This window comes from Oreochromis aureus, linkage group 22 (assembly GCF_013358895.1).
Source record: "Oreochromis aureus strain Israel breed Guangdong linkage group 22, ZZ_aureus, whole genome shotgun sequence".
Lineage (NCBI taxonomy): Eukaryota > Metazoa > Chordata > Actinopteri > Cichliformes > Cichlidae > Oreochromis > Oreochromis aureus.
In genome coordinates, this window is record NC_052962.1 from 8,317,664 (window position 1) to 8,340,423 (window position 22,760).

Consider the following 22,760-nt stretch of genomic DNA (forward strand, 5'->3'; position numbering starts at 1 on the left):
AAAGGCTTTATGATTTTTCCTATAATGGCGGGCCGGTCTCTTGTCAAAACGCCAGGGCCGATTTTTTGTCCCAGTCCAGCTCTGTATGCAGCTCATCTGCAGTCTGGTGTTACCTACATCTTCCTATTCGGAAGGCAGAATTTCCGAGTTCTGAGTACAATCGAAAACACCACGACTGCAGTTTTCGTGTTGGATGTAAAAAGCGCACATGACGCTGTGACGTAGGCTAGAATCATGGTGGCGGTCAACAACGGTCCAGGCGTGAGATTTCTCTCGTGGAAGTATGCACATTAGTTTTTCCTTTCTATTGGTAGGTGGCACAGTGCACTTGTGGCAAGTAAGCAAGCTAGAAGACTGGCAATCTTGCTGGGTATCAAGTTACGGAAGCAACACATTAACAAGAGAATTCTGAGTAAAACCAAAGTTACTTTCCCTAGTAACTAGTTACTTTGAAAGTAACGAGTAACTTGAAGTAACTGAGTTACTTTTGATAGAAGTAACTAGTAACATAACTAAGTTACTAATTTAAAGTAACTTACCCAACACTGCTAACAACACATTAAAACATTAACTTCAAGTATAAACGTTTTGTAAAACTATTTACAGCGACTCAAATATCAAATGTACCCAAAATTCCAGCTCGCAGAGGGCACGAGAGCAGCATGCGCCTCATCGGATGAACGGAATGCTGTGGTGTGTTCAATGACTAGCAAATAATCAGAAATCCCACACTCAAAAAAATACCTGGGTTACACTGGCAGCACAGATTTCACAACAAGTGGTCTCAGTGAGAGTTACAGGAAACACTTTGTCCGATCACGTGGTCTCTCTAGCTGTGCCACGAAACCAGCAGGGCCAGGCACTGGTTTTGCGATGCAAGCTGTGAGGACACAGCGGTAAGGCCCAAATCAACAGAATCCAGAGCATCACAAAAGAAAAGGCCAGGCTGCAGTGGCTGTGAGTGCATGTTTCCAACCACATCCGGAAGGGTAGCTGGCAGCAAAATTCAGGACACCTCCAGTCCACTCATAGAATCTCTGATCTGGATGCCAACCCTACAGCCTCTTTTCCTTGATTTCTTCTTAGGATTTCCTGAGGCACTTTTTGTAATTAGCTCCTTTTCCTATCAGGAAAAGCACACAAATAGTAGGGGGAAAGTTTCCTTGAACTATCCCAAACATCATAAAGGCATTCCATAGACTTTTCGATGTGGAGCAGAGAAGAACAGTCATAAGTCACAGCGGCAGAGGTGCATTTATTAAACGCTAGGGTTGATATAATAGCATAAAATGTAATAGGAGATTGCAGACAGGTAGAAGCCAAGCACAGGTGTCATCTTGCTTGTCATCAGAAGCTACAATGATTTTAATCATTTTACATCTCACCAAGAGATGTAAGAGATAATGTGTGTGTGTGTGTGTGTGTGTGTGTGTGTGATTAATATATCAGAGGAACAGCTCTGATAGGGTAGCTAGAGAGACAAGACTAAAATGGTTTCAACATGTGCAGAGGACAGATAGTGGATATACTGGACAAAATATGCTGAAGAATAAGTTGCCGAATGGGAGGAAAACTGTTTTATGAACAAAATGGACATCTTTTGTATGGTGGTATACTGAAAGGACTTTATTGTATGTAAACACTTCCAAAAATAAGTAATCTCTGATACCCAACACGCAACTACTGAACAAAGCTACACATTTTTTTATTTTTTTATTTTTTTAGATCTACTATTCTTAAGTATTTTAATTCTACATTTCTGGGGACTGCTTATCTTAATGCCCCTGAGAGACACCAAAAGCCAGATTACCATCCTCTGAAAAAATTAATTTTCCGTTGCTTATGAAGTTTCTCAATATATTGATATTCCAGGCTTCCAGGATGTTGTCCAGTTTTCAGACGTTTGTTTTTGATTTGCTCATAGTAATGATTCCAGTTTCCATCCTGGTCTGCTCCAAATCCAAACACACTAACCTGAAGACACAAAAATGTGGATTATTAATCACAAATGAAATTAACATAAAATAATTATAGATTATAGACACAACAGATTTCATTAACATGCTTTAGCTCAGAGGTGTTGAACTCCAGGCCTCGAGGGCCGGTGTTCTGCAGGTTTTAGATATCACCCTGGGTCAACACACCCTAATCAAATGATTAATTCATTAACAGGCTTCTGGAGAACCCCAAGACATCTTAAGGAGGTAATTTAGCCATTTAAATCAGCTGTGTTGGATCAAGGACACATCCAAAACCTGCAGGACACCGGCCCTCGAGGCCTGGAGTTCGACACCTGTGCTTTAGCTTAATGCAGTGTAGGCGATTTGCCATTCCATTTTTCTTTTTTAAGTATATTTTATTAAAACCAAAAATAAAAATACAGTCTGTGTAAGTTAGGATTGTCAATACTTGTCATACATTCTACTACTAGCACCCTCACCATCCCCTGGAACTTTCTCATACCAAGAGCCTTATCAAGGCAATAGGAAAGGCCAAGAAACAAACACTTCAACATGCAAATACAGTAACAGTATAAAACTATAATAAATACATACAATTAATAATAAACAGATAAAATGAAGAAGGAGAAATAGGAAAATAATCAAGGTTAATAGTTACCTGTTCCTGATTGATTAACAGATTGATTGATGCATCAGTGTAAAGAGTGAGCTTATCCCCCCACTAATGTGTTCTGCATTGCTCTTAAAAAAGGTATTATTAGGGGACCAAGGACAGGGAGGCAAGTCCCTTGGTCCTCTAATTTCCTTGGAGGAAAGGACTCTAAAAGTAAAAGCCTCAAAAACTTATGTCTTGATGCATCCTCAATCATCTGTGTATGGAAATCCTGGTAAGTTAATTCTATTCATCTGGACATAGCATTTTCATTGGTAAAAATGTCCTACAGGTTTCCCAAGCCTTAACAGTACATTTGCATAATGACTGAAGATAGCATCACTCACTAACAATCGGCTTTGAGGTCAGTTTCATGATCATTAATACACACATTTGTATGATCATAGATCAATTCTCCATGAGTACCATTCACAGACAGTTGGGGAATGGCTGCAATGTAAAATTTGGTTCTCATTTCAATGCTCCAACCTCCACACCTTTTTAATTCATTCACTTCTCATTAGTACATGGGCCATCCAGCCGAGGGGCAACTGCCAGTTCCCTATGAGGCCTTCCAAATTCAATTCTCTATGAGACCTTCCAAATACAATCACAGATTCTCTATCTGTGATTGTCAAATCTAAATAAGGGATATTGTCCCAGCTAGTTTAATGGTATTTAGGTAATTCTGCTCTAGAAATAACCAGATGGTAAAGATCCCTTGTGGTAATGCTTAAGCTGGAAATGATATCTATGCTCTTATGTACAACCAATGGGCCAATAATGAATGGTGTAGCAATGAATTATCGTATCTGTTTCTTGAACCTACCTCATCACACAAGTACAAGCTGAGAACCAAAGTCAGAAAGCCAGTGGATGGATACCTCCCATGTTGTTTTAGCCAAACATAATGGACATATTTCATGAAAGCAGGGCTGAGGATCATCACCTATTAAAGATTACAGTTAGACTTCAATGACAGTTTAGTAAATAATAGAATTACCTTTCTTATGACATATCATATTCTGGATGTTTGAAGAATAAGTCATTCTACTCACCAAATCCGTGTTAGTTTTCAAACCTGATTTAGCAGTTTCCTTTTGCCTGTTGGATATAACAATAACATGAAATAAGTCCAAGCTCAAAAATGCAACTGCATTTTAAAATATGGTCAAAGGAGTTTGCAAAGAAAAGCGTCTGGACTTCTTTAAGTTGCTTGAAGACGTTTCACCTCTCATCCGAGAAGCTTCTTCAGTTCTAAGGTCAAATGGCCGAGAGTCCCAGATTTAAACCCAGTGGGAGTATCCCCCCAAGGAGGGACAAAGGACCCCCTGGTGATCCTCTAATCACATGCGCCAAGGTGTGAAAGCGGGTGTGGGACCTAATCAGCCAAGGTTTCGGGTGAGCTCATTGTGAAACCTGGCCCCACCTTGTCATGTGAATTCCTGAGGTCAGATGGCCCAGGATGTGAGTGGGCGTTAAGTCGTCTGGGAGGAACTCAAAACTGGATTATAGATGGCAGACAGTTGGTGTCGTAAACCACCGCCTCTGTTCAAAGATGGTCGCTCACAGTGGACATAGATGGCTTCTTTCACTCCTCTTTCAAACCATCTGTCCTCTCTGTCCAATATGTGAACATTGGCATCTCTCGAAAGAGTGACCTTTATCCTTAAGATGCAGATGGACTGCTGAGTCTTGTCCTGTGGAGGTGGCTCTTCTATGTTGTGCCATGCGCTTGTGAAGTGGCTGTTTGGTCTCTCCAATGTAGAGGTCTGGGCATTCCTCACTGCACTGTACAGCATACACCACGTTGTTCAGTCTGTGTTTTGGAGTTTTGTCTTTCGGGTGAACCAGTTTCTGTCTGAGTGTGTTGCTGGGTCTGAAGTACACTGGGATGTCGTGCTTGGAGAAAACTCTCCTGAGTTTCTCTGATACACCGGCTACATAGGGGATGACAACGTTGTTGCGTCTGTCTTTCTTATCCTCCCTCGCTGGTGTCTGATCTTCTTTTCTGTGCCTCTTTGCTGACTTTATGAACGCCCAGTTAGGATAACCACATGTTTTCAGTGCTTCCTTTACGTGTGTGTGTTCCTTCTTTATCCCTTCAGGCTTAGAGGGAACATGTTCTGCCCGGTGGTGGGGTCCTAATTACTCCAAGTTTGTGTTCCAGAGGGTGATGGGAGTCAAGAGGAGGTACTGGTCTGTGTGTGTGGGCTTCGGTAAACTTCAATGTTGAGGTTGCCATTCTCTTCAATGTGCAGCGCAGTCCAGGAAAGGCAAACAGTAATCCTTTGTGTCTTCCCTGGTGAACTTGATGTTTTTATCCACGGCGTTAATAATGCGCAGTGAAGGATTCCACTTCTTGTGTCTTGATTTTGAGTACCCAGCCACTGGTACAGATATGTAGATGACACCTGGGTCAAAATCAAGACACAAGAAGTGGAATCCTTCACTGCGCACATTAACGCCGTGGATGAAAAAACATCAAGTTCACCAGGAAGACACAAAGGATTACTGTTTGCCTTTCCTGGACTGCGCCAGCACATTGAAGAGAATGGCAACCTCAACATTGAAGTTTACCGGAAGCCCACACACACAGACCAGTACCTCCTCTTGACTCCCATCACCCTCTGAACACAAACTTGGAGTAACTAGGACCCTACACCACCGGGCAGAACATGTTCCTCTAAGCCTGAAGGGATAAAGAAGGAACACACACACGTAAAGGAAGCACTGAAAACATGTGGTTATCCTAACTGGGCGTTCATAAAGTCAGCAAAGAGGCACAGAAAAGAAGATCAGACACCAGCGAGGGAGGATAAGAAAGACAGACGCAACAACGTTGTCATCACCTATGTAGCCGGGTGTATCAGAGAAACTCAGGAGAGCTTTCTCCAAGCACGACATCCCAGTGTACTTCAGACCCAGCAACACTCTCAGACAGAAACTGGTTCACCCGAAAGACAAAACTCCAAAACACAGACTGAACAACGTGGTGTATGCTGTACAGTGCAGTGAGGAATGCCCAGACCTCTACATTGGAGAGACCAAACAGCCACTTCACAAGCGCATGGCACAACATAGAAGAGCCACCTCCACAGGACAAGACTCAGCAGTCCACCTGCATCTTAAGGATAAAGGTCACTCTTTCGAGGATGCCAATGTTCACATATTGGACAGAGAGGACAGATGGTTTGAAAGAGGAGTGAAAGAGGCCATCTATGTCCACTGTGAGCGACCATCTTTGAACAGAGGCGGTGGTTTACGACACCAACTGTCTGCCATCTATAATCCAGTTTTGAGTTCCTCCTCAGACGACTTAACGCCCACTCACATCCTGGGCCATCTGACCTCAGGAATTCACATGACAAGGTGGGGCCAGGTTTCACAATGAGCTCACCCGAAACCTTGGCTGATTAGGTCCCACACCCGCTCACACCTTGGCGATGTGATTAGAGGATCACCAGGGGGTCCTTTGTCCCTCCTTGGGGACACTCCCACTGGGTTTAAATCTGGGACTCTTGGCCATTTGACCTTAGAACTGAAGAAGCTTCTCGGATGAGAGGTGAAACGTCTTCAAGCAACTTAAAGAAGTCCAGACGCTTTTCTTTGCAAACTCCTTTGACTACCATGACCTGGATGAATGAGAACCTTCACAGACATTTTAAAATATGGTGCAGTTTACCTTTGTGTTTTTGTAATGGTTTGTTTGTTTGTTTTTTAATTCTACACTGCCAGGGAGGCACCGAGACCATGACACAACTGTGTATGTATATATATGTATATATATATATATATATATGTCACTCTCTGTCATGCCACATGTTTTTGTCATAGTCTGTGGCCCTATATTTGAAGAGTGTGTGGGATGCCCTGGTGGCCACACCCCCAGGCTGGGCCATCACCTGCACACCTGCTTTCCATTCTGGGCAATTACCTGGAGGACTATTTAACCCACGCTGACGGATGCTCCTCGCCAGTCCGTTAATCACCCCTCAGGGGTAACTAGGCTTCCCGCAAAAGCTTTGTACATATGTGTCATTTGAACTGCGTTAATTCTGCCTTCATGTGCCTAGGGTACGATCCGGGGTTTGTGCCTGCCACCTGCCTGTCCTCTTGCTTGCTTGGATCACCCAGTGCATCATCTGTCCTCATCCCTGCCTCCTCGGATTCGTTTCCCATGGACACACTTCCCCCCCCTTCCGAGTCCCACAGTCCTGCTCTGATCGTAAGCCAATTACTAAAGCCCTGTCTTGTTGTGTCTCCCTATTTCCCGGCTCACTAGTAATTTTCTCCCCTTTCTGTTGCAGCCTCCCACGGTCCTGATTACGGCTTCCCTGTGTCGTTTATCTTCTCGGTTTTTCTTCAGTTCCTCGTTTTGTTTCTTTGATTGTTCCGGGTCACCTTTTGTTAAAGCAATAAACTGTTTTCTTGCTCGCATTTGACATATTGAGTCTGCTTTTGGATACCATTTGTGTGCGCGCACTGTGGTGCATGACAGTTTTATTGTTGTTGTGCTCTCCCTCTCTCTCTCCCCCTCTCCTCTGTCTGGGTGAAGCTCATCTTAGGCTCCCGCCTCTGACCCACGCACCTGCCCTGATTACCAAACCTCCCTCGGATCTACCGGATTTCATGAACACTCCTTAAGATGGCAGTTCAATGCTTCTCATCTGGCTTAAGCCACTTTGAAAACTAACCCTGAGATATGTTTTTGTGAATCTCTATCCAAATTTAAGACTGTTTGGTAAAGGTATCAGCGCAGTGCTGAGACATTTGTGACAAAGATACAAAAAAATAGGAATTCAGGATGGAAACACTTTTTCTGTGTAGGGTTAAAAATATAGCTTACATACCCCCATTAGTATTATATTATAGCCAGTTTTTTTGCTTGATTAGATGCTTTTGGAAGCCGTCAACAAGCTCCTGATATAAATCTGATGAGATATTTGACCACTCTTCTTGGTGGTAGCATAGGTAATTTTAATTAGCTGGCTTCCTGACACAGAACTGTCAACAGATTTTCAATCTGTTGGGGCTGTGGGAAGGAACTTTATTTGTCTCAATATGTCACAACTTTGCTAAGATCTGAATGATGATTCAAAATGTCAGAGGATATTGGTTAGGATGTTCAGTTAAAAAAAAACCCACAACCAGCAAGGTTTAAGCCTGTCATGAACTGGAAACTGCTGGAACACAAAGCACCATTGTCTACAGTGAACTACAATTTCACATTTAGTTTAAAATACACACTTTCATGCTTGACTAAAATTTGCAGCTGGGCAAATGAAGAAAAAACTCCTGGAAAAAATGTTATGGTCAGACAAAATAAAGATTGAGCTATGAGGCCATAAAGATAAGTGATGTGTTTAGAAAAGCAGTGGTAAGACTTTTAAATCTAAGAACACTTTGCCAACTGACAAGCATGGTGGTAATAAAATTATGCACTGGGGCTGTTTTGCAACCGGAGGTAATGGTTCAAAAACGTCAATTCAGAGCTATAATTGAATTGAATATTGAGACTGACATGTTGAGCTCCAGAGGAATTTGCAAACATTTTTACACATCATAACTAATATAAGTCAGGGTAATATTTTTCTGGGCCAAGGGACTCTGAACAGAATGTCCCAGACTTAGGTTATAAATAGAAAACAACAGGCTAAGAATTGCTAGATAATATTAATACAGCAAGATTAGGGAGGGAGGTGTTTTTTTCAGGAAAGGAGCAGGAAATGCAAGATGAGATCAGACGTGGATGCAGTGCAGAAGTTCCACTTGGGAGAAAGCAGAACTGGCCACGTCATTTCCCATAAGAGGACAGTCATAATAATACTTGTTTTTGTTGTGGTATAAAACCACTTACAGGATATTACCCGCTTAAGGGGTCCTTTTCGTAAAGCAGACCGCTGGTTCACATCGAGGTGCAGCGCCGTAACTTGTTATTTCAACTTCTAAAATGAATTAAATATTTTAAAAGGTAGTCAGGGGCGCCCATTTAGCTCAGTAGAATGAGTACCATATCACATGGCTGTGTATTTCCTTAAAGAAAGAAAATGAACATTAACATTCACCAGTTTGTCCGTTTGTATCTGGAAATCCCACAGGATCTTTGATCAGCCATTCTCAACCACCGTAGGACACGTTCACAGATTTTTCTGTATACTATGCTGACCACTTTGTTATAGAGTTCCATGTATGCCCTGCCTGCAAGCATTTTACACCCTGCTGTTATGTGCTGGATTGTTTCAGGGGCATCTTGGTACAGCCTGCACCTAGGCTCTTGTCTGTTGTTGTAGACACCCCCCGGCATCTAGTGCTCAGAGCTTGTTTCTCTGCTGCCATTATTAATGTCTCCGTGCTGTCTTTCAGTTCAGCTTTGTCCAGCCCCTGGTAGGATTTCTGGATATCAACCACTTTTACCTGACGGTGCTACATACTATGCAGGGGCCTGTCCTCCCATGATATTTCCTCTTCTTGCTCCTCTTCTTTCTTGGATTTCTGCTGCCTGAGGTATTTACTAACTGTTACGACACGGCTCTGCTAGGCGACAAGGGATGTAACATAAATGAGTCCAGAGGCAGGAGGGTTAGATAAAAAGAAAACAGAAGGTTTATTACCACAACTGAAAACCATTAGTGAAACAACTCACTAGGCAATGGAGTGATTTAAACAAACACAACAAGTAACTCATATATTCAAATAACACTAATAAAACACTAATCATCTAATAATCTCACAGGCAGCTACTCAAAACAAAGGTTCAAAAGGCAGCAGTGCAAAGGCAAAGGCAAAGGCAGGAGGGACAGTCTACACAGTCTGTTCGCATCAACAAGTCCCCCAACGAATGAAGACTCCTCAGCCTTTTATACTCCCAGGTAAATGCAGGCAGCCGTGCCATTGGTCCACTGTGTTCAAGGATCCTGCAGCAGCCAATGGTGTATGTGGACTGCCACACTCCGATCTGCATGAAGTTGGGCGGGCATAGGTCCCTGGCCAGCCAATCACCTGCGAGTCCTGGAACGCTTGGATTTCCATAGAGGAAGGCGGGGCCACGTGAGGCCAGGGGCCGTAACACTAACCAAACTAAGTTTAGTCTTGCCCATCTTCCTGATGTTCTCATGGATGTTTGTTGTTTCATCCTGGACAGTGGTTTTGACACCCACTAGTCCCCAGCCTTCTTCCTTTTGCTTACAGCGTACAGTCTCAGGGAGCTGGATATATGCAAGGTGATGAGCTTCCTTTTTTTTTTTATATCAGTGGCTTCTATCTCCTTCTTTGGCCATCTTATTATCCCATCGGGTCTCTCTTCACCAGCAGGACATGGGTGTTGATTGCCCGGATTAGTGATGTACGGATCGATACTGAAATATCAATTCCTCCGATACCAGTCATTTATGTTCTAGAATCGATTCTCATATTAAAATATCAATATTTTAGTAATTTAGGGTAAATTTGTAGTTTATCATTAACAGGAACAGAGTGGAAAGAAACTATATCATTCGGATTCTCTACATTGGAAGGAACTACTTCCTCTTCCGCCTTTCATAGTCATGTGCGAAATACAGCTGCATAAATGTGTCCATTTACGCCCACCCACAACAATGGGTGGGCGTAAATGTCATGTGCAGACGTATTTTACCTCCACAAACAGCCCTGCATCTTTTGCCCTCTCCCTCCCTTATATTCCCCGCTGCTGCTTCTATGGTTTTGTCTAGTCTCGTGTAACTCTAACCCTCAAAGAGTCTCTCAGTCTTGTTCTCTAAAACCTAAAGAATTATAGATTTGATCAACTGGTCCCGTAACGAAATTAACACCTTCCTGGGCTTGGGAGAGCCCGATTGTCCTTTGGAGACGTTTGCTGCCAGATACTCGATAGTCGGTTGCGTCGTGTGACAGTCTCGATGGAGGACATTGAACAAGATCTACCAATTTGGAACCACGATAACAGAGTTCTTGCTGATTGGAGCTGGCTTGGACCTGGCTTACTGAAGAACAAGAAGCGGCTACAGCTGTTCAAAATCTCACAAGGCTGGCTGACATGATAGGTGATGGGCAGGGCTGTGAATAAGACTGTGTTATTGAACGCAATATGGATAAGATCTTGGAGAAGCTCATGGCTCTGCAATATGGATAACATCTTGGAGAAGAAGAAGAACGGGAATTGAGAGAATTGGTGACCAGTGATGGACATTAGACCAACTGTAAAAATTGGATGCAGTTGTTCACACTAAACCCAAACATTCACCATCTTCACTCCTGCGGTTATTCCAGCTGAAGGCCAGCTGAAGGCCTGCCAAGGTCAAAGCTGACTGGAACAACAAAAATTCTTCCATGAAAAATAGGACTGTTGTGAGAACTCTTTGTCCCTCCTTCAAAGCCACCTGGGTCCAATGGAGACTGTTGACCTTCGCTTAACCGGGCGTGGTGACACTTTCTCTCAGCTGAACACGGGATACACACACACACGCCCAAAACATGTACACTGATACTGTGGAGGGATATCACCCTCCCTCTCCCAAATCCAACGCCTCCTCCCATGCTTACCTCCCATCCGATGTGGACAGCGGATCAGCTGGAGGTCGAAGATGGCAGCAGTCCCAGATCCAGCTGTACACTCTGGAATATTCTCCCATGTTGCTTGTCTTTGTTTTATTGTGTTATGGTGTGTTGGGGCGATTGTGGCTCAAGAGTTGGCAGTTCGTCTTGTAATCGGATGGTTGCCGGTTTGAGCCCCGGCTCCGACAGTCTCGGTCGTTGTGTCCTTGGGCAAGACACTTCACCCGTTGCCTACTGGTGGTGTTCAGAGGGCCCGGTGGCGCCAGTGTCCGGCAGCCTGGCCTCTGTCAGTGCGCCCCAGGGCAGCTGTGGCTACAGTGTAGCTTGCCATCACCAGTGTGTGAATGGGTGGATGACTGAATATAGTGTAAAGCGCTTTGGGGTCCATAGGGACTAAGTAAAGCGCTATACAAATACAGGCAATTTACCATTTACATATCTGTGCATTCCAGATTATCCTTTTGTATTACACATTTCGATGTTTTTTCTTACGGTCGGCAAGGTCTGTCATCTCAGTTGCGGGCAACTGCAACTGACAAAGGCCATCTCATCTCTCATCATCTCGTTTCTATTTGGTGGTTGTGGCTTTCCTAGCAGCCTGTTCATGATTCTTATTTGCCTGTGCGAACAACTACAAGTACATGGGAATCCCAATGTCTGCAATGTTGCCTTCTGGTAGTGGAGTCCCCTCAGTTCTAAATGATATTCCTGCTAATTTCTTTCTGTGCCCCACTCATGTATTGATCCTTAGGGATCAGGACTATCTGGCCTTCAGTTAGCCATTCCGGATGTCTTTCATCTAGTAGCAGCTGGTTCATTTGTGCTGTCAGATGCTTATGGAGTGAAATTAGCTTCGGTAACCACTAGGCATGATTCATGTCAGGGCTTGGTGCTGTCCAACTCTTTATACCTGAGACCCTTTCTTGGTTGTCTGCCACTGTGATGCATACTGGATCCTGTTCAGGGAGGTTTCTGCAGTCTGCTTTTAAATGGTAAAGGGACTGATTCTTATATAGCGCTTTTCTACTCTCCCGGAGTACTCAAAGCGCTGTATACAACACGCATCATTCTCCCATTCACACCCACTCATACAAGCACTTCCTTCTATACTTAAGTGCAATCTAAGCATTCACACACATTCAGACACCGATGGACACGTCGGAGAGCAACTTGGGGTTAGTATCTTGCCCAAGGATACTTGGCATGCAGACTGGGGAAGCCAAGGATAGAACCACCAACCTTCCAGTCAGTAGCTGATCTGCTCTACCATCTGAGACACTGCCACCCCAAATCCACTAGCCACTGAGCATTGTCGTTATGGGTTGCATATTTCTCCCATATGCTCTTCCAGTACTGCTCCGTCTCCAGCCTTGGTGAGGATGTTTTCTTATCACTCTCTCACCAATGAGCGTATATGTTGGTTCTGTGGAGTACAGATGGCTGATTCTCCTGCCTTCTATATGTCTGGTATACGTTTTTGGCTAGCCAAGGCTGTGAGTCTTTACTTGGCATTTTCCAAGGCCTCAGTTATGGGCAGCTTGCTAACTTCTTAGGCATCCCATTCTACAACATCCCTTTCTGCAGCTTCGATAGATGGCTTTCCTCTGTGCTACCTTGATCTTGGCCTCTAGTCTCTTTCTCCATGGAGGGCACTGCTCCTTTGGCTGTTTATTTTGTAGCAGAGCATTCTCCGTGTTCGCTGCTGCTGTGGTATAGATCAGTGAGTTGGCTTCGGTTATGGTTGCAGTCATTCTCACAGACCTTCAGAGGGTACTTCATGTAACCTTGCTAACCGGCTACATAGGGTCCAGGTTTCTATCTTCACAATGATCCCATCTTTCAGGTCAGCTGCTCTCAGACTCAACACCTTCACTGCAACAGTTGTACTTGGGCAAGATACTCAACCCCATCTGTCTGCATAAGAGCAGTGTTAGAGCACACTGTGGTACTATACTCTTGTGAGCATCAGTTGAACAGTATTGTATTGCAGAAAGTAATGTGTTGATACAAAAATGGTGAGAAAAAGGAAATTAACAATGGACGAAAGACAGACCATCATTACACTTAAAAATGTAGGTCTTTCCTACAGAGAAATTGCAAAGAAAGTCAAGGTGTCAGTGAGTACAGTTTGCTTCACCATTAAAAGGCACTCACAAACTGGGGCAAACTGTGACAGGAAGAAGTCTGGTAGACCCAACACAACAACTTAATCAGAGGACAGGTTTCTGAGAGTTAACAGCTTGCATGACAGGTAGTTCACAGGACAACAGCTTCAAGCACAGCTTAATAGTGTTCATAGTAAGCAAGTCTCAGTTTCAACTGTAAAGAGTAGACTTCAAGCTGCAGGTTTGACAGAACGATTTGCAGCAAGAAAGCCATTGCCAAGATGTCAGAATAATACAAAGAGTGCTTGCCTGGGCCATGAAACACCGCCATATATATCTATATATCTATATCTCTATATCTATCTATATATCTATCTATAGATAGATAGATATATAAACCACCCAGCACGCCCCTGCGGGCGGTTTATCCTTCAAGCTCGGGTCCTCTACCAGAGGCCTGGGAGCTTGAGGGTCCTGCGCAGTATCTTAGCTGTTCCTAGGACTGTGCTCTTCTGGACAGAGATCTCCGATGTTGTTCCCGGGATCTGCTGGAGCCACTTGCCTAGCTTGGGAGTCACTGCACCTAGTGCTCCGATTACCACTGGGACCACTGTTACCTTCACCCTCCACATTTTCTTGAGCTCTTCTCTGAGCCCTTGGTATTTCTCGAGCTTCTTGTGTTCCTTCTTTCTGATGTTGCTGTCATTTGGAACCGCTACATCTATCACTACAGCCGTCTTCCTCTGTTTGTCTACCACCTCTATGTCTGGTTGGTTAGTCATCACCATTTTGTCCGTCTGTATCTGGAAGTCCCACAGGATCTTAGCTCGGTCATTCTCCACTACCCGAGGGGGTGTCTCCCATTTTGACCTCGGGACTTCCAGGCCGTATTCGGCACAGATGTTTCTGCATACTATGCCGGCCACTTGGGTATGGCGTTCCATGTATGCCCTGCCTGCTAGCATCTTCCACCCTACTGTTATGTGTTGGATTGTCTCATGGGCATCTTTACACAGCCTGCACCTGGGGTCTTACCTGATGTGGTAGACCCCAGCCTCTAGGGATCTTGTGCTCAGAGCTTTTTCCTGTGGTGTCATGATTAGTGCCTCTGTGCTATCTTTCAGTCCAGCTTTGTCCAGTCACTGGTAGGATTTTTGGATATCAGCCACCTCCTCTATCTGCCGGTGGTACATACCGTGCAGGGGCCTGTCTTCCATGATGGTTCCTCGTCTTCCTCCTCTTTCTTCAGTTTTTGCTGCCTGAGGTATTCACTGAGCATGGGGTCAGTTGGGGCCATCTTCTTGAAGTATTCGTGGATGTTCCTTGTCTCTTCCTGGACCGTGGTGCTGACACTCACCAGTCCTTGGCCTCCTTCTTTCCGCTTAGCGTACAGCCTCAGGGTGCTGGACTTGGGGTGAAATCCTCCGTGCATGGTTAGGAGTTTCCTTGTCTTGATGTCAGTTGCTTCTATCTCCTCCTTTAATGAGCTTATTATCCCAGCAGGGTACCTGATCACGGGCAGGGCATAGGTCAGGGGTGGCCAACTCCAGGCCTCGGGAGCCGGTGTCCTGCAGGTTTTAGATATCACCCTGGGTCAACACACCTGAATCAAGTGATTAGTTCATTACCAGGCCTCTGGAAAACTTCAAGACATGTTGGAGGTAATTTAGTCATTATATCAGCTGTGATGAATCAAGCACCCTTAATCCTTGAGAGGGATGAAGAGCTGATCCAGTGTTCCACGACCAGGACGAAAACTGCATTGTTCCTCCTGTATCCAAGGTTTGACTAACGGACAGACTCTGCTCCCCAGCACCCTGGCATAAACTTTCCGAGGGAGGCTGAGGAGTGTGATTCGTCTGTAGTTGGAACACACCCTCCGGTCAGGAACTCGGGGCGGACCTCATGCATCCCTGGGGCTCTGCCACCAATGAGTTGTTTAATTGCCTTAGTGACCTCACCCCCAGAGATTGTCGGGTTATCCCCTTTGTCCCCAGATTCTGCTTCCTACATGGAAGATGTGCCAGTGGGATTAAGGAGGTCCTCGAAGTATTCCTTCCACTGCCCGACAATTTTCTTAGTCAAAGTCAGCCGCACTCCACCCGTACTATACACAGTGCAGGTAGATTACCGCTTTCCCCTCCCCAGTCGCCTGACTCGCCAGAATCTCTTCGAGGCAGTCCGAAAGTCTTTTTCCATGGCCTCTCCAAATTCCTCCCACACCTTCAGCCACCGCCCGCGTCACGTTCCACTTGGCCTGCCAGTACCTATCAGCTGCCTCCAGAGTCCCACAGGCTAACCAAGCCCGGTAGAACTCCTTTTGCAGCTTGGTGGCTCCCCTCACCTCTGGTGTCCACCATTTGGTTCAGAGATTACCACCACAACAGGCACCAACTACCTTGTTCAGCATCTCCACTGCAGAAGCCGCTGCACTGAGCTGCGGCCGCATGGTCCATTCGGACTCAATGCTGTTGAGGTGTGAGTTGAGGATCTCACAGACCGGGGCCTCTGCTAGGCGTTCCCAGCATACCCCCACTGTGCATTTAGGTGCACCAGGTCGGTCCATTGTCCTCCCCCTCCACCTAGTGTCCAAACATGTGGCCTCAGGTCTGGTGATACAAACACAAAATCGATCATCGACCTGTGGTTTAGTGTGTCCTGGTGCCATGTGCACTTATGGATACTCTTATGTTCGAACATGGTGTTCGTTATCGCCAAACTGTGGTTTGCACAGAAGTCCAATAACAAAACACCGCTCGGGCTCAGATCCGGAAGGCCGTTCTGCCCAATCACGCCCCTCCAGGTCTTGCTGTCATGGCCCACGTGAGCATTGAAGTCTCCCAGTAGGACAACAGAGTCCCCAGGAGGAGCACCCTCCAGTACCCCACCCAGGGACTCAAAGAAGGCTGGTTACTCTGAACTGCCACTCAGCGCATAAGCACAGACGACGGTCAGGATCCATTCCCCGACCCGGAGGTGAAGGGAACAAACCCTTCATGAGACAATATTGCACTAATTGCCACTTTTAGTCTTGTACTGCTCAAATTTGTACTGCTGCTCACTCCTGCCACTTTATCTCATGTGAAATTACATTGTCCCCCCCTCCGACCTACCTCAACACATGTCATTTTTCTATTTCTCTTTTTTATGTCTTTCTGTAATTATCGACAGGAAGTTGAGCCGCTGGTACTCTGGTGCAGTCAGAACAATCTGGAGCTGAACATGCTTAAGACTGTAGAGATAATAGTGGACTTCAGGAGACATCCCTCAGCACTGCTCCATCTCACCATATCAGACCACCCGGTATCTACTGTGAAGATCTTCAGGTTCCTGGGTATTACTATCTCCCAGGACCTGAAGTCCTGGGAGATAGTCCTCCTCCATCCTCAAAAAGACCCAGCAGAAGATGCACTTCCAGAGACAACTGGGGAAGTGTAGTCTTCCACAGGAGTTGCTGATCCAGTTCTACACTGCAGTCATTGAGTCTGTCCTGTGCTCCTCCATCACAGTCTGGTATGGAGCAGCCACTAAAAAGGACAGGTTCAGACTGCAGTGGACTTTACGGGCAGCAGAAAAGGTCATCGGATCCCTCCTGCCCTCCATCCAGGATCTGTACCTCTCAAGGACCAGGAAACAGGCAGGGGAAATCATCACAGATTCCTCACACCCTGGACACAGACCTTTTGAACTGCTGCCTTCTGGCAGATGGTATAGAAGCCTGCAAACCAGGACCACCCAACACAGGAACAGTTTCTTTCCCCTTGCTATTTCCCTCCTAAACCGTTGAACTGTAACATTGCTTCACACTGCCAAATTGCAACTGCAGTTTATGTACACTCTGTGGTATTTATTTCTATAATCCTGTATTTTCTGTATATAAGGATTTAGATGTTTTTATATTGTGGTTTATGTATATTGTTCATTGTGTTGTTCATATATTGTGTATTTTACATTGTTGTGCTTGAGAGACACCAACAACCGGAACCATATTTCTTATATGTGTTTGTGCATATACTTGGCTAATAAATGCGATTCAGATTCTGATAATTTTTTTCCCATTACTTTTATTTCTTGTGGGGTCTCCTTTCTTCATTCATTTTTTTCTTTTAGAAAATATAAAACATCATGTTTTGCTAGGGTTTTTTTTAATACAAAAGTGTATATTCAAAGGGTTTTGTCTTGCAGTTATGTATTCAGACTATACTTTCAAATCATAAATGTTAAATTAAAGAAATTTTCACCAAGATACAGGACCAAATAAAAATATTACCTCTGTAATACACACATACCTTTGAGTAAAAGACCGGATAAGCCACTGCAGATCGTAAATTTTGAATGGAAAAAAGACAAGATGTGTGGTGGTGTCCAAATTTGTGAAACTCCTTGGATACATCACATGGTATGTTGTTTTGTTTCCAACATCTCTTTCAAAGCCTTTTGTGGGCCCAAGGTTTATTCTAAAAAGCACAGAGGATATATTGTACATATTATCATCTATTGGATGATATATGTAGAATGAACATCCATACTGGGGAAAGAAAATATTTTATTCAATTGAGTTTTAAAGGTTTTAGCAATGCTTACAGATATTTAAAGATAACACATGCATGAAGATTTCAAAACAGTATGTTCTACTCTTACCTTATGACAATATCATGAAAGTCTATCAGTGGTCCATAATGCGATCCATTGAGATTACCAGAATTCCCAACCACAGCACAAGTTCTACAAAGGTCAGGGCTGGATCTTGTGAAATTGACTTTGGTTGGGAAGATCTGAAAAACCTTGTCCACTGTTTTATTGTAGAAAGTGAAGTTGCGTCTGTCATACTGTATGCGCTGACATAACAAAAGTAGTTAATTAAATTGTTGAGTTCACTAGCTTTTTTATACCAACTGATTATTCTGAGAGTATATTTATTTAAAAAAAAAAAATCCCTATTAGCACTGAAAATTTGGTTAAAAGGATATCCTTTTTAACCAAATTTTCAGTGCATATATCCATTATAATCCATTTGTTTAAAATACAGAAATTAACATTTACCTTCCACCAGTTAAATGTATCCTCTGAGATATTGTTTGTGGGTGATAGAAAGGGCTCAGGAGATTCTTTCATAAGTTCACTAAGCCACGGGTCATATTCCATTAAACATTTGTTGCAGGCACAAACACTTCCATTCTGAGGGAAGAAGGAATCCTGGTACACAGTTAAAATCCATGAAGCTCTAGAAAAAACTCCAATGGTAGTGACGCACAGCAAGACAAAGAAAACTAATGGTTTCCTTGGAAGCATCTTCGCACCCTGATATTCTTGAATGGGGATCTGATCCATACTGTAGATACATTAGAAAACACAGGAATTACCCATGTGACAACACATGACCATACAAAATCACGTCATCACGCTGCAAACAAGACCAAACTGTTTATTACCACAATGATACTCAAAACAAGACCTTAGCCAATATTAAAATCAATTTGTTACATCCTAAATGACAGAATGCAACTCATGTCTACAATCATGCTTGAACTAATTGTTAGTTCCACATCTCCAAAAGTTAATTCTGTTCATCTGGACATAGCGTTTTCAGTGGGAGAAACATTTCGTCACTCATCCAAGTGACTTCTTCAGACTCAGCTGACTGCAGGTTTCCCCAATCTTATAAGAAGTGCATTTGCACAATGACTGAAACCGGCCCACTGAAGGAACAATGGGCTGGGAGGTCAGTTCCTTCATCATAATTACACAAATTCTCATGACCATTGATCAACAACCACTGATCAAAGCCCACTGATCAATGGCCATGAGTACCATTCACAGAGAGTTGGGGAATTGGCTGCAATCACAGCATTGTATGATGGCAAAAGATGTACCCTTAGGCCCCCTCCTCGATTCAGAGATGGTCTTTCCCTTTTTACATAAATGGCCTCCTTGACTCCCCGCTCAAACCAGCGGTCCTCCCTGTCCAGGATGTGTACATCCTCATCATTGAAAGAGTGTCCACTGGCCTGAAGGTGTAAATAGACTGAGGAGTCCTGGCCTGACGAGGTAGCTCTTCTGTGTTGTTGCATCCACTTCGCCAGAGGTTGTTTGGTTTCCCCGATGTATAAATCCTGGAAATCCTCCTGGCACTTAACAGCGTACACTATGTGTTGGAGTCAAATTGTTAAATCTTGTCATTGTGTTTCTTAAGTTTGTAAAGTCTTAATTCACGCAACATGATCAAAGACATTCCTTTGTCTCTGACCACCTCTCCAGCTACTCTGGTGCTGGTGGAGGCTTTATTATAGGCACATCCTATCTGAAAGATCTGTTTCTTGTGTGGTAAGCTTCCTGCTTTTATGACCCTTTTGGTGAGCAGGAGATCACACAAACGCACCCTCAAACACATTCTCTCTCACTCACTCACTCACTCACTCACTCTATACATTTAGAAAGTGTGTAGAAAGTATTTTCTAATAATGTCATGTCTCTATATCATCTCTCTCCTGTTAGAGCCTCTCACACAAAAAACATCAGCCTGTTTAATACTCTGATATCTTTAACATGTTAAGAAAATATTGCAAAATGTTCTTAAGCAATAAAAGAGTATGCATTTAACCTCCTAAGACCCGAACTCTTTCATGGCATTCATTTTTAATTTCTCTTTGCTATTTGGGCTGATTGATATAAAAACGAAGAATTACCAGTTTTTCTTTTCTTTCCTTTTTTTTTTTTTTACCTGATTTTTGTTTTTGAGAAAAATTAGATCCACATATGATGGCATTCATTTTAAATTTCCATAGAACACTGGTAGTATAATGTCCTTGTAAGTTATATCAGGCCCTTGTAGAGCAAAATTTTGTATTTTGGTCTAGACAACCCAAAATGTGATGTCCACATATGTGGACGCCAGGTCCTAGAAGGTTAACATTATCTGTCTGATTTCAAAGTATCTGTCGCATCTGAAACATGCTGCAACTTGCAGCTGAACTCTACTTCTGTCCAGCTTAACCAATATATCTGTGCAGCAACGCTAACACTGGGATTACCTAATTTGTTATCTTTTTAAAACCATCTGTTTAATCTTATGTGTAAAAAGAACTGTAACAGAAATAAATAAACAAAAACACATTGAGCCATCTCCCAAAATCAAAGTACATGACACCCTATTTATTGTAGAGAATCATATGAGTGATCATTCTATCATATGGAATTTAGATCTGTCAATCTATTCAAGACTTTTGATACAAATTAGGACAGAAAAAGTGTGTCTAGGAGCTACATTTGAAAAAAAAAAAATAGTAATAATGATAAAATAAAAACTTCATTATAATAACATAGAAAAGAGTTATGTGTCGTTATAAATGTGTTGAGATCAGAAAACACACTAACCTGTTTTATACAAAGAAAGTGGAGAGTAGTCGTGAGATGTGATCAGTCTGCAGTCTCTTTCTTGTCTGAAAAACTTTACCTTGTGATAAAGACTTGCAGTATCCTGCCATACTCAGAACTGCTTCCTCCTTGTGGTGAAGCCCTGTAATTATCTACAGCTGTGCAGGAGCTGGACTACAAAAGTGCATTTTAGTTCACTACAGTTCACTTCAATTTTATGATTGGGGGTATATTTTAACCCCCGGCCTTATGGCAAATTTATTTGTAAGAGTTTCCCTTTCAAGAGAAGAATTTGTAAATGAATCACAAATGTGATTCCCTAAGGCTTGCAGCAGGCAATTTTTAGCATCTGTTGTGGCTGTGGTAACTGCTTCTATGGGCGTCCGTTTTTTTGGAATGACGGGCAAAAATATTATCAACGCAAGTGCATAGTTGTAATGTGTGGATGGGTCACAGCTGTGAGCACAGTGCCAAAACTTTGACTCTGTCCTAAAGTCTCTTCACTCAATCCTCACACCAAGTGTTTAGAAATGATCTTAAGCTTTTTCTCTGCCAAACACACGTCGTGATACCGTTTACATTGGTCTGTGGTGATTTGGGTGTTTTAGCATGTGATCAGCTGCCAACAAAGACCATCAACAGATATCCATGCACAGCTAAAAGTTAAAATTTCTTTGCTTTAAACAGCAGAAATGAGGCTTTGTTGTTGTAAGTCATTTTTGGAAATAAAAACAACAAACAAAAACAGCGGCCGACAGTGTTGTACATGACTTGTGCATAATAAGCAAACAAATAATGCAGAAAACAGATTTGAGATAGTAAACTGTTGTTGAAACACACACACACACACACACACACACACACACACACACACACACACACACACACACACACACACACACACACACACACACACACACACACACACACACACACACACACACACACACACACACACACACACACACACACACACACACACACACACACACACACACACACACACACACACACACACACACACACACACACACACACACACACACAGAGAGAGAGATATTTTTATCTTTGTGGAAGCAAAACAGCAAAAAATATAAGAGGGAATTACATGATTGTCTTTTTCCAGCTCAGAGGGAGCGGAACGAAAACAGTTCTCCCAGTCTAATTCTCGTCAGGGTTCCTGGGTTGCTTACCCAGTATTTTCAGTTCATTCATGTTCACTGTATTTTTCCACTTGTTCTCATTTCCTGTTTTTCCTGTGCCATCTCGTTCCATGTGTCATTAGCCAGATTATGTTCAGCTGTGTCCTCACCGGTCTCTCATTATCATCCTCATCAGTCTGTGTATTTAAGTCTTCTGTTTCCACTTGTTTACAGTCGTGTCATTGATGTTGTCATTCCCATGTGTGCCGTATACTTAGTCAGCCATTCAGTCAGTCGTCCAGTCAGTAAGCCAACTCATGTTCTGTTCATTCCTCTGTTCTCTGCAATAAATCACCAGTCCTCACCTACCTGCAAGTCCTGCAGTTGGGTTCTTTCTTCAGCGCCTCCACACACAACCCCCGACAATTCTTCATTCAGAAATGAAATTCCAAAAGTCTCTGAGGTGAGTTTATAATCGGGGGGGCCCTCCCCGAGCCAAACAACACCTGTAGAAGGCTGACTCGAGCTCCTGGGCATGCTTAGCCTCCTGCCTCACCCTCTCCTTGGGGAAGGCACAAACTGGAAACTGCTGATACCAAGCCGAGTCTGCTAGGTCCATGTTCTGTACTTCTGTCATGTGATGTGTGCAGCAGGAGAGAAGGACCCAATGTGCGGACTCCAGGAGGCAAAAAGTGTATTCCAAAAACAGCTTTATTGCTGAACATAAAATAACTAATCTGAAAATACCAATAAACTAAACAGGCAGGCTGGCAAATGGACCACACAGTGTGGGATGAGTGAGGTCACAACACAGACCAAAGAAAACACAGGGCTTAAATACACAGAGGGAGCAATCAGGGAATGGGAGACAGGTGGGTAACACAGCTGGGAGAAATCAGGGCTAACGAGACAAGGGAAGTAAAACCAGATACATTAACATGAGACACGGACGTTCAAAGTAAAACAGGAAACA

The 22,760-nt window shown here is 43.6% G+C and overlaps 1 protein-coding gene and 1 long non-coding RNA gene across 2 annotated transcripts; one reads left to right on the plus strand and one right to left on the minus strand.

Moving 5' to 3' along the window:
- Positions 1-1,676: 1,676 nt before the first annotated feature.
- Positions 1,677-22,406, minus strand: LOC116329019 (CMP-N-acetylneuraminate-beta-galactosamide-alpha-2,3-sialyltransferase 2-like). The gene is given in 5 exon segments (XM_039605809.1): positions 1,677-1,974; positions 3,443-3,620; positions 17,561-17,728; positions 17,913-18,109; positions 22,344-22,406. Coding segments are annotated over 5 exon segments (774 nt in total). The 3' UTR covers positions 1,677-1,806.
- LOC120435919 lies at positions 6,561-7,050 on the plus strand. Its single transcript, XR_005610017.1, has 3 exons — positions 6,561-6,614; positions 6,690-6,841; positions 6,924-7,050. It is a non-coding gene; the product is annotated as an uncharacterized LOC120435919 (long non-coding RNA).
- Positions 22,407-22,760: the final 354 nt, after the last annotated feature.